The sequence below is a fragment of the Callionymus lyra genome, chromosome 5 (genome assembly GCF_982586985.1).
Source record: "Callionymus lyra chromosome 5, fCalLyr1.hap1.1, whole genome shotgun sequence".
In the NCBI taxonomy this organism is placed as follows: domain Eukaryota; kingdom Metazoa; phylum Chordata; class Actinopteri; order Syngnathiformes; family Callionymidae; genus Callionymus; species Callionymus lyra.
In genome coordinates, this window is record NC_141822.1 from 29,135,729 (window position 1) to 29,148,825 (window position 13,097).

The 13,097-nt window shown below is 38.9% G+C and overlaps 1 protein-coding gene across 2 annotated transcripts in view; it reads left to right on the top strand.

Moving 5' to 3' along the window:
- LOC148080159 (fibroblast growth factor 14-like) overlaps positions 1 to 13,097 on the top strand; it is a 45,114-nt gene that overhangs the window by 20,819 nt on the left and 11,198 nt on the right. For both annotated transcript variants that reach the window (XM_087791761.1, XM_087791762.1), the window contains exons 2-3: positions 6,278 to 6,388; positions 8,264 to 8,367. In XM_087791761.1, coding sequence (XP_087647887.1) covers positions 6,278 to 6,388; positions 8,264 to 8,367 — 215 coding nt within the window. The remainder of the gene's footprint in view (positions 1 to 6,277; positions 6,389 to 8,263; positions 8,368 to 13,097) is intronic.

Consider the following 13,097-nt stretch of genomic DNA (forward strand, 5'->3'; position numbering starts at 1 on the left):
TGAGTTCCAAATGTCACGCGTTCAAATGTCGACCGGCCTCTGGTGTTTGTCAGTCATCTCTCATTTGGCGAGCAATAAATCAATACTAATCAATAATTAGTCTTTTGAACAAAGATGGACAGATCTGGGAGTGTTATTTGATATTTTATTGCAAATACACTCTAAATGTGTGTTCACCTGGAGGTCATAATGATGGTTGATATTAACACCAAATAAATATCTACATGTGCTTTACTTCAGTCCAATAAGAAAACAATTGTGTTATTTTTTACGTTTTTGTCTTCTCACGAACCTCAATCCATTTTCTCAACTTTCATCTTTCCTTCCGGCCTGATTTCTCATCTGATGTCTTGAGTGACACGAATAATAACACCTCCTCCCTTTCCCCAGCGTCTTCTTCTTCTCCTCCTCGATCTCTTCCTTCCATTTCACCATTTTCCTCTGGTCGTGCCTCACCTCCTGTATCACTCTCGTCGCCCTCCTCTCCGCCTTCGTTGGCCGTTTCACAGCTGTACGTTTTTCAATCCCAACGATCCACACCTCTCCGTTCTACCTCTCGCGTACACCATCTGATGTTTCAGCTTTTCTGTTTTGACACCTCAACCCCTTCCACCCTTCACACCCTCTCCATAAGTAACACCTTTCCACTTCCTATCCTCCCTCATTGATCTTATCATCTCTCCTCTCCTCCATCTTGGTGCTTCCCGGCAGACAAGAGCTCGCCAACATGCTCTGGATCCCCTCGGTGAGCTTGTGTTTGCCAAAGACCCCGACTGGCTTCCAGAGGTTCTGTGAAGGAGAGACGAGGAGACTTCATCATGGCTTTATTAAACATTCACTCTAATTTGTTTACTTTCAGCAAACGCCAAAATAGTTTTCGTCTAAGACAATTGATATGAATCTGCTTCTGACACGAAGACGCCTCACTTTATTGCTCGTGTATGTGTTGGACAGGAGATTAAAAAGTGTCTGTGGGTGACTGGATCTGGAAAACTGAATAATTGAGGGGATTTAACTGTTGATATATATCATACAAACCCCGCTCTGTGCTATGCACATTATAAGCGCTATATAAATAAATATTACTTACTTACTTACTTACTTACTTACATATATATTTATGAATATATTCTTTTTTTTACCACATATATACAGTATATACTGTATATATATTTTTAAGGATGTTATTCTGAAACATTTTTAGTATTGTTCTTCCACATGAGTGTCTGGACATTTAACACAACATTTTAGAATGTATATAAGTAAAGACAGTTTCATAGAATAAACAAATGGTAGATTTGGTTGCGCTTCAAAGGTACAGATGTAATCTTTATGTATTTGAATCATTAAATCATAGGATAAAATAATTAATGTTTTATTCTAAAAAAATAAAACAATTTTGAAGACGATTGCGATGCTCAGTTATCGTAAGCTGGTTAAACACCGGCGTGGTTGTGTGACTTGTGATCGGAAATGCATCTATTAACAAGCAAGGCTAAGTACGGTGAAGCGTAAGTTGACATAGGTGAGGATTAGAGCGATTCATCAGTAGGTTTTGAGAAGAAAGCAAGCCTTTACATTCACAGAAGTAACACCTAATTTATTTTCTTGGTATGAAAACTGAATCGCTTATATTGCTGTGTCTAGAGACACAGGATTTTGCAGTGCAACACGCAACACAATTTAAATTAGATTCTGAAAAAGTAGTATATTAATGAATTAGATATTTAATCAAAACCACAAGTTCTTATAAGGGTCACTCCTTGTCTGGATTTTGCTATGGCTGCTGCTTCAAATGTCTAAAGGTAATGATGATTATAACCAAATATTTAGGTAGAACCCTGTAACTCCATATTGTTTTTAAACCTTTCATTGACCTTTCATTGAGTTCATACTGAGCTCTCCCTGGGTTAGGTTGTTAGTGAAACATATGGTGGGGTGAGGCGCACCAATGGCTTTTTTGTTGTTCTTCAAGATACTTTTTACTTGCAATGTGTTGTTTTTGACGACTATAACAAATGCTGCAGAACTCATAGACGTGTTTCAAAGAGAACTTCAAAGGCAAGCTTTAAACATAAAAGTCATTCACCCTTGATTGATTAAACTTAATGTTGTATAGAACTTGAGTTAAGATATCTTTCTCACAGCTGAATTGAGTTACATGTGAAAATAAATAAGTAACATAGTCGCAGTAAAATGCCTCTAGGAACTCCCTTTCTTGAAACAAGGTGGTACTCAGTGAAACATGTTCGCTTAAATCCTCAAACCGACATGTTTTGGCATGACGTCCTGCCTTCCAAAATGCAAGTCGTTGCTGCAGTAGTGAAGTCTGAGATCATTTGTTCACTTTTCAGTGAAATTAATCCAAAAGTGGTTGTATTCAGCCGTGCATTGCTCAGTCGTATTCTATTCGATACAAAGTCTTCTTTTATTTGATGCACATATGCTGCTGTATTGCTGTTTAGATTTCAATTAGAAGACGGTCTGATTTTGTTGGACTAATTGAATCACGTCATATTACAGTGGAATTAAAAGCTGTCTGTGTGCTTGTGTGTGTGTACTGTACATGCAAGAGGATGGGGGAATACCCTTCTACTGGAATCACAAGGCTGTTGTCATGGCAACAACAGAATGGGAATTTCCCTAGTAACAGATAGGGATGTGGAGAAGATTGGGAAGAGCATCACCTTGGCAGGGATGCGAGAATGTCACTGTGGCGACATGGGACAATGGTATAAGGTGTTTATGTAGAAGTGTTGAATTGATTGTTAGTTGGAAAGGAGACATGGTAGAGGTGGTGGAGTCGGAGGAGAGAAGTGGTGTTAAAGCAGAACAACAGCACAAGTGTAAGTACAGTCATTCACTCTCATCCATAGACAGAGACGATTAAGAAGATTATATTACAGCATCTGTTGCTTAATCCAGAATAATGGCCTTTGAACTGTTTTGCAACATAAAACGTTGTCTCAAGAACAGAAGTGATCATAAACCTCACTGTCCCCTTACAGGCACCTTCCAATGGAAATGTAGTCTTCTAGAATTAATGCCAAAAAAAGTGCTACATTTGACTCTTCAAATTCAATATGAAATAATTATTGTAAATGTCTAATAAAAAACAACCCACAGTGAAACGAAAGGCTGCTGCTGTAAATTAGGTGTTGGTTCACCTCATCTGCCCTTCAACCGAAAACTAGGAGGATTTTGAGTTGATAAATGTCTAATTTAGATTCAAGTGAGCAGCATCTCCAGTTCTCTTATTGTTATCTGTTTGACATGCGGCATAGAGACATTGTCATGGCTTTGTGGGATTGTTTCAATATTTAGAACAATCATGTTGAAGAAATATGTGCAGTAAAACCAATAATGACCGGATGTCTCACTTTCTCAAGAAGAATATAAGTGCTATGATCTTCTTTACAGTGTTGATATGAACTTTTACTAAGATGTAAATGTAAGATAAAGCTGAACCACTCTTAACAGCCTTCTAAACGACCAAATGCTTTGTGATCAAGCCGTGTCAGCCACATTTATATCCTCCACTTTTCCAAATCATAAAACTCATAAAATCATAATACGCAATGAATCCGAGAAGTTCAAAAGTGAGTCAACTGGACTGTGTAGAGTTCTAGGAAGATGTTTCGCTCCTCGGCCGAGGAGCTTCTTCAAGTTCCAAATAAGCTCCCTATTGTTCTCTGCTCCTGCCCCTAGCAGGATATATACTGGCTCCTAACCACAGCTTATTTTAACTTGAAGAAGCTCCTCGGATGAGGAGCGAAACGTCTCCCTAGAACTCTACACAGTCTAGTTGACTAGCATTTGAAACTCTTGGACCTCGATGAATGAGAACCTTCACGGACAGAATACTCAATGAGGAAAAAACAACAACGCTTTATTGAATTACACGTTTAATTATTCCACACACATCTGCATATACAATGTTATAGTACTACATGTAAATACTTAAATGTGTGAAAGGTCAGACAGAATCACACCAAGTTGTAGAATTGATTTGTAGAAACTGATCATGCAATGGCAACACTACACTTGAGTGAGAACATAAGTCCTCTGATTGGTCGACACGCTCAAGCACACAGTAGCTGGAGAGAAAAACTATTTAATATTTGAACTAAATGATCTACACTACACATAAAAACAACCAACAACCCTGTGGTGTTTCACAAATGTAAAGCAAACAGTAACATTTAGAGAAGCTCCACCTGCTACTCTATATCAGTCAGTGTCTGTGAGTGTGTAACTTATGCACTGACTAAGAGGTGGGTGATCAACTTGCCTAGCATTGACTTATTCAGTTTCAGCACCACTGCATTGGAGAGCTCCATTTAAGAACTTCTTACAAAGTGTCTTTGGCTTCATCTTAAGGTTCTCCGTAGAAGACAGTTCAGAATGTATCTGGGAACACCATATCTTGGCTCTTCTTCTTAGCTGAACCCTTCTTAAGAGCCTTCCTAAGTCCTTAAGAATGATCGGTCTGTAATGAAGTTCTAGTGTTTGAAACGAAAACTGTGTCTATTTGTTTGTGCCACAGTGACAATTGTAATACTTGGATAATTGACAGTCTGATTTTCGAGCAAAAATGAAATAATTGTTGACGATCCGTAAATCAAGGCAATTGTCCCCATCCTCCACTGCCAACAAAACTTTTTATTTTTCACAAGATGATTAATCAATTCATCGCTTGACGCGACCCATCAATCTATTTCAGTTGTGGTAGAACAATCAACGGTTTACATTGTGTTGTATTGATCTTCTTCCTTAAATGCGACCAATCTCATTCAGTCCTTCATTGACCTTTGAATCATAGACATTTACAGTCCATAGGATTTTAAGTTTGGTTTTTAGTTTCTTTTATGTCGCATGAGGAAGGGGTGGGGTGGGCTGGTGAGGTAACCATTGCATACATCACCAAGACAAACTATAGTGGCAGTGTTTAGCAACCCCACAATTTCAACAAATACTAGAGTTCCCTTTATATACATTCCTTTGAAACTATCATCAATAACTAAAAGTCCCTGAGGGTCTTTAGATAGTTTCCGGGGAATGCCCCAGAAAGGTTCTAGGAACTACAATAGTTCCTGCAGTGCGAAAGTGGCTATTAATTCAAGCCTGACAGCAATAGCCAATTTCTGTAAATGAAACACAATGGGAAATGTAAGAAGATGAAATGATGGATAAAGGCGACACCTCCTATTGTGACGAGCCAACATAATAATGCATGGATTCATAACAACTCTACCCTGCAGGCGTTGGTGCCTGCTGAGGATTCAGTGAGTTTGATTGCTCCTTTTGCCTCCTTGTTCCTCCGTCTCCCCTGCTGCACAAGATGGATCCTTCACGACGATGGAAAACACCCTCGTCTCCCGCTCTCTCTCTCGCTACTAACTGGGTCATTGTTGGCTTTTCACGACTCCGACTTCTGCTACACATTTGCTCTCGCACACATTTCAAAGGGGATTCCCTTCTTCTCATCCGAGGCATCAAATGAGTTCATTGTTTTTGAAAAAAGGGTGTGTTCCGGTGAAAATCTGCATCTTCCGCGGAGAGACCAAAGTGACAATGGAAGCAACAATTGTGGTTCTTGTCATGTTTTCGTTCGCCTCTGCAGTGGTTGTGTCTGACATTGCTTTTATTAATCCGTCTTGTCTGTCCCATTGCTCCGTCTGAGCTCCTGTATCCAATATCGTTTTTCCCCATTTCCTTATTGTTGTCAGGGACGTCAAATATCGTCGGTATAATTAAAACTGCAGAACAACAATCAGAATAAATTGATTCTCCGTTCACTTTTGTAATTCCGAGAGCTATTATTTTAATTCAATTTCAAGATGACAGTTTGGATCGATTAGAAGATTTAATAAATTGTTTTCATTTCATTGAAACATTCTAAAAACAAGTCAAAACAATGACCACACACATAAATGTGCCACATTCTTATTAAAATATTATGATTATCACGTCACATACATAGACACGGGTTACTCTGAAGAAGTTTGGAAACAATTTGACCAAGTTTTCCAAGCAGAACAGCGAGCAGGAAGAAAGGATTAGTCGGAGAATCCTGTAATGGATTGGATGTGCTTGACTAGTCTCCCTGAAGGGAATCCCTGAGGATCCAGCAGGTCATGTGGTCACATTGTCCTCTACGACCAAACTGTGGCCAAACACCAAAGTGCCTGAAGGAATTCAGGAAGTTATAATGCGAGGGTTGATTGAAGTTTATAATTGTTTTTTTCTCCTGAAACATTTTTGTGCATTTTTACAGAACCACAGCTGAAGGGCATAGTGACCAGGTTGTTCTGCAGGCAGGGATTCTATCTACAGATGGGCCAGGATGGAAGTATGGATGGGACCAAAGACGACAGCACCAACTCATGTGAGTCAAAGGTCACACAGAGACACATACAAACAAACTGGGTGCATGAATGATAATTTGGTTGAAGAAACAGGTGTTCCTCTCTTCAGTATTAACATTGAACACACAGAAGGTTAAACAGTCATAATGTGCTTTTGCATTTCATACAGTGAAACTTGTAACCAAGTGTTTCACATACAAACGAATCAGCTAAGAATATTTGATCCTTTTCTACAATATCTCACTGGGTTTTTACACATCCATGTTTCCTTTATGTCTGTTATCCACATGAGACACACGGCATTGTTTACTTTATTGCAGAACCTTGTTTGCAAGACACAAAGGGTGATATAATCATTATTTTATGATGCATTTGTCAAAGACTTTATGGCCCACTGACTGAGTACTTTATTTCTCAAATTATAACCGGAGGGCCTTGTTTCCTGAACCAAAATTAGCTTATCCTACTCCAAGTCTTCAAGGCGATAAATAAAAGGTTCTCTTGTCACCTTAGCCATTTTTACACTGATGACAGTATCTTCTTCCCAACTCGACTCAAAAACCCAAAATTGTGGAAAATAAGACCTAAAATGAAAATGACATTTTGTGTGAATTTGTTACATGGTAATCGCTTTAGGGTCTTTGCTTACCTCAACCCTGGATATTTTGGGGCCCAAAAGGTGTTTTAAATTTTGCGTGGATACTCAGTTCAATTGCCTTACTATTCTATTTTATATACTACGCTTTTCTTGATGCCTATTTAGGTGCAAAATAGCCACAAAGTGGCTGCAAAGGTTACATTTCTGAATGACGATTTTCGCCAAACACCCCATTTTTTGTGCCAACTTTACGACCTAGTAGCAGCAGCCTTAGACAACCAAACAACTTGAAACTGCACCGACAAAGTTCAGATGGTGATTTGTGACCTCTCAAAATTTGGGCGGCATCAATCTGCCCGTTTGGCCACAGTACCGTTCTGAAAACCGTGACCTTTCAGCCTCAATACTGACTTTCACCGACACTAGAGGTCACTTTTTTGCCATCAGCCCCACCTAATTTCTGTTCCGTCATAGAACATGATGAACCATGACCTCAGGGTCTATCTTAATTCTTTCCCCCATCTCATTATAATAACACTTTGGGCGGGGCCTGTGTGATTTCCCTTGTGATAAATAATATTGATTGATCGATCATTTAAAGGTGGTAAAAGAACCAAACGTGATGTCTATGCAGTGTTGCCCATGTCGAGCGAACTGAACTATTCGGCTCAAACTTAAAATTGACTTTTTTTAAGTCAATTTTTGTAAGGTTGAGTGAATAGGAGCCCTGCAGCCACACGCCTCTAGTGAGGGGCTGCTGATCGATTGGCATATTGACAACGCTCCCATAAAGGTTCTCAGCACTGTTTTACATAAATATATATTCAAAACACTTCTTCAGCATGTCAGAACAAAATCTGCTGCATCTTGTTTGTCTGAAGACGTCAGTGACATTTAAAAAGAACGCCAGCTCTAGACTCTAATCAGCTGGATGCTCATCTTTATGGAAATGAGAATGACACATGATGATGGCTCCGGAATATTCAACCTCTTGGTCGAATCGCAAATGTTGCTGCTGCTTATCTTCAATCTAAAAGAGATGAAGTTCATTTTACATTAACTAAGTGTGGAATAACTAAAACGTCTGGTCATGGAGGTCATACTCATCTTTAGATATAATTATTTATTTATGTCTATCGTACACTTTTTTGTATGTTTACATCATGCACGTACTGTCTTAGAATTTTTAACATTTTAAACTGCAATAATTCAACAATAGAGACTTTTTTTTAGCTCCACATAGAGAAAATTCAAGGCACTCTCCTGCTCTTACTCATTACTGGCTTCTTCCCCTCAGCTTTGTTTAACTTAATTCCTGTGGGTCTGAGAGTTGTGGCCATCCAATCCGTCAAGACTGGTCTCTACATCGCCATGAACGGGGAGGGTCACCTTTACTCATCGGTAAGCACGCACACACACACACACACACACACACACACACACACACACACACACACACACACACACACACACACATAAACACACACACACACATACACACACACACAAACACACACGCGCACACACACGCACACACACACACCCCCCCCCACACACACACACACACACACAAGTTTTTGAAAACAAAAAAAAATGTTTTCTGCTGTTTTCTCACACTAATTATTTTTTTGTTCTGTTTGCAAGCAATTCAGGTGTCATTTTTCTCTTTTCGAAACCTAATAGAATAATTTTTGGGGGATTTGTCAGGTGTATGTGACTTACATTATGTCAATTCTTGACTGATTTAACTTGAAACATTACTTAAATACTTGCTTAGGTTTCAAGTTTTGAGTCTTCGAGAACTAACAGAACGAGGCTTCTGTGTGTTGATAAATAAGTTATGTATAAATGTCTTTTTTATTCTTTAGCCCGGATGGTTATTAAAACTCTTTGTCATTGACAGTATTTTGAATGATTTTAATCCACTATTGGCCACATTTTCCAGTTAAGAGCCAGTTTCTAGACCAATCATTGAGGCAGAACATCTCATTGAAGAAGCAATACTGTTCTTCAGTTGTCAACACAAAGGAATGCACATGTGTTGTACATTGTTGAATTACATTTGCAATATAATTTTCTTAATCTAATATGCTACATCTCAAGTCCAAGTGGAATTCCAGTAATCTCCAGAATTGTCAGAGCTGTCTGAAAAGGTTCTAAAATGTGTGTCTGGAATAAAGAAGTCACCCTGAGAGTACACAAACTCAAGGTCATGGTTGTGTAGTAGTAAAATAGTAAAATCAAAATAAATAAATCGAAATAAAATAGTGGCAGGCCTTTTTAGTATAGACCAACGTTTAAGTTTGTTATCCAGGGCTTTTTAAATGAGTTTAAAAAAGCCGAATTATAAATAAACTTTCATCACGACTCGTGATCGCACAGGAGAGGAGGGATGCAGGGGAGGCAACGCCGCTGAGAAGCGGTCAGCTGTGAGAAGATCTACTTGAGCAGAATATGAATTATTTCCATGCTGACTTTTCCGAAAGAGTTCACGCTCTTCCTCTAACGTCCCTCCTCCCTGACATCACTCCCTTCCTCTCTTATTTTTGGATCGAGAAGACAGGTACAAGGGTGGAGCCGACGCTTGGAGAGGGGAAATAGAACCTGCCATGAAAGTGTTGCCATGAAAGAAAGTATTTTTGTTATGAGTAAGGAAAAAGAAATAAGGATTCATGTGTTTGACTGATACCATAAAGTAATAATAACATTCAAGTCATATTAACGTATTAAAGTAGATTGAGTTTGTATTGTCTAACCGAGAATAAGAAGTTTGAGGTGATAATGTATGTAGAGTGGTCACTTAAACTGAGTATTGATCAGTTCAGGAGAAACAGGAAGAACGTGTCAAGGATAGTAAAACAACAATTTAATTGTTCAATCAAATGAGGGTCTGTATTGTTTGTCTGCTCTGACACAATGATGTGTCACGTCTCCCTGATACTCTGTCGCCAGAGCACAGAGTGGAATGAAAAACCTTTCAGACTGAAGAAGAAAAGTGTCTCTCTAAAGAGGCAGAAAAATATGGAGAGGAAAAGATGAAAAAGACAAAAGGATGAGTGGAAGAGTAGAGCAGGAGAAACGATGTGAGCTGCTCAGCCTGTCGCTGAAAATCACAGATGCATGAGGGCTTCCTGTAAATAATAGAAGAGGGGGACTCCCACCCTCCACAAGTTTCTTCACCCACACACTCGCAATAGAAAGCTTAAGGAAGAACGAGGTGGACGAGAGGTGTTGGTTTGTGTTCAGCATGGCAAAGGAAGTGGCTTATATAACGCAGGTAGCACTGGTCTAATCTGTAGTGATGGCTTGATGTTAAAATTGGGGTGCTGCCAGCGTGCAGAGGTGCGAGTGTGCGAGGATGAAGCCAGACTCATTAAAAAAACGCTAGCTTGGAGAAGATTGTTGACACCACAGGTCAGCAACTGGGCACAGTGGGGGTGTGGCCTAACATTGGGAGTAACCTCCATCCAAGGATGACATAACAGAACTTTTGAAAGTTGGAAAATTGTTTGGACTTTTCTATACAAGTAAAAGAATGAATTCGATTTAAGTCTAATTGATTATATTTAAGAGAAAAAACATCATTGTTAGAAATGTTGTACACATTTAAAATCCAATTGCTAGCTACAAATAATTTGTCAAATCAATGTCCTCACATATTAATTGGTTTTCTACCTCTTATTTCCTTACTTGGGTCTCGGGGTCTCAAGCCAATGGCAGCTGCTCAGGGCATGTATTTTAGAAATATTGAAGGCCGCTAATCCTCACATATTATTAGGACAACATTCTGGATCCACTAAGGTTTTACACAGATGTTTGTACATGTCTTTTGTTTTGGTGAAATGTTTATTTTTATTGAATAATTATCAAATTAATTGAGTGAGAATTAAAAACAATAAAACATTGTTATCTCTTCCTTTTGACTCTTCAGTGTCACATTGACCAAATATTAGAAATGAATTCACATTTCCAAATTAATATACCTTTGATATTAGTTGTTAAACGGTCAATCGAATTCACCAGGTCTAACTAACACAAGGAAAAATTCAGTTTGAGCCTAAACATTAAATTTGCGTTCACTTTCGGGTATGCTGGACCTTGAAATATGCACCAGAACTTGAGGAAGGACCCTGTGTCCTCCTTACTTTCCTATATTACCAAGAAATTGACATTTCCTATGACAAGCCATTTATGCATCTCTTGTCAGTCTCATAGCTAAATCAAGATCAAGGTAATTCACTTTCTAGAACCTTGTGTCTGCGTTTAATACAAGATAAGTACTAGAGACTTTTACACAACAATTACACAGAAAATTTCTATAAGAGGAAAACTGATGTTAAAGGAAAGGATGGGGGGTTGATACTCCCTATTAAAGAAAGTTTGGTAAATATGAAATGTGTTCAGCCCAGAGTGCTAAAATATTTTGGACCTTTCTGCGATGGAGTTTGACACCCCTGCTATATCATCCTCTTCTGCTAAGACGTTTCATCCATCACCAGACTTAAAAAAAAGAAAGGACAAAGGGGACTTTGCTATTGACAACCTGTTCAGGTGTGTTTCCAGCAGTTGTTGCTGTGTTTTTCCCCCCAGAAGTGTCTTTCTAATAATTATCTGGACTGAAGTTCATATCTAGACACACACAAACACACAATCCTAGACTCATCACTTTTTTGCCACGATCCATAATTACGAGCCATAATTACCATGTAGCAGCTCATTGCACCCACCACCATCTGTTGGTTGCAACCTCAAATACAAACATGCACACACACACACACACACTCAAACAGACTCCTCAATTTATATATGTATTAATAGGTTCACAGCGTATCATTAAATATTTGAAATTTAAGGTCAAAGTGCTTGATTATAGATGTGAGCAGCAACAAAGTAAAAGCTTCAGTTAGTTAGAATCTCCTTTAGCATCGCAAAAATATGTCCTGTACACGAGGAGGGTTTCTAGGTGTTGTTAAAATCACGGACAAGCTTCCGTGCTTTCAAATCTTTGTGTTTCTGGATCTGAATAATGCTGACTGTCCAGTTGAGGCATTACAGATGGTAATATATTCCTTCGTGCCTGCTTCAGTGACTCAGACTTTTGGAGACCCCGTATGTCTAGAGACACGGGTCCAGGGAGGGCCACGACCATAATGTATCCCTTTCTTTTTCTTACTCAGCCTTGCTGATAACTGATCTCCCCCTTTCATGCAAGACGCCCTTCTAGCCAGGGTAGTTTAAGGTCACATATGGATCTGAAAAAGTCAGTGTAACAAATAGTTGAGTCGAGCAGGCTTACACACATGAGATGTGACTAAGACTAAAGACATAAAGGTGAAAGTAGAAATTCACATTTGGTAATCCAATCAACAGTTAGTGGTTAATAAAATGTGTAAAATCCTGATTCCATATTAAATTAGAGACTGTACCGTACATATATAATTAGTTTACTCTGAATATTTAAATACCATGTTTCCACTTTTCAATTTGTAGCTGCTGTTTAAGTATTTTGCTGACATCCCTGCTATTTTGTTTTCATTAAAATGGGTGAAATTTGTTAGTTGTCTTAAAGAAGCATAAGAACACATGTATTATAGAAGGTATAGGAAGTCCTTCTGGACCTTATATGTTCCTTTGAAAATGTTACAGATAAAACGTATAAGGCACTCAATGCCGATTTCTGTGATGTCTACATCCATAAAGATGACAGGGCAGAGGATTAATGTTAATGAGTTAATGTGACACACACACACACACACACACACACACACACACACACACACACACACACACACACACACACACACACACACACACACACACACACACACACACACACACACACATACACACACACCCACACACACACCAAAATGCAGTCCACTCATGATGATAGACAGCTCCAGTGTGTGTGTGTGTGTGTAACCCTTTTCTCATTCAACCTTCAATGACTCACTGGCAGGTGTGTGTTTTCCAACTTTGGAAGACATAGCTGCTGCTTCCTGATGCATGTCAACTGCTGACTTGGACGGGTGGATGGATGGATGTTGAAAACCTGTGTCACAATGAATGTCAACACTCACTCTTCATACATTTTTTTGATAGACTCACATGTTGAGTATTTACTGATACTT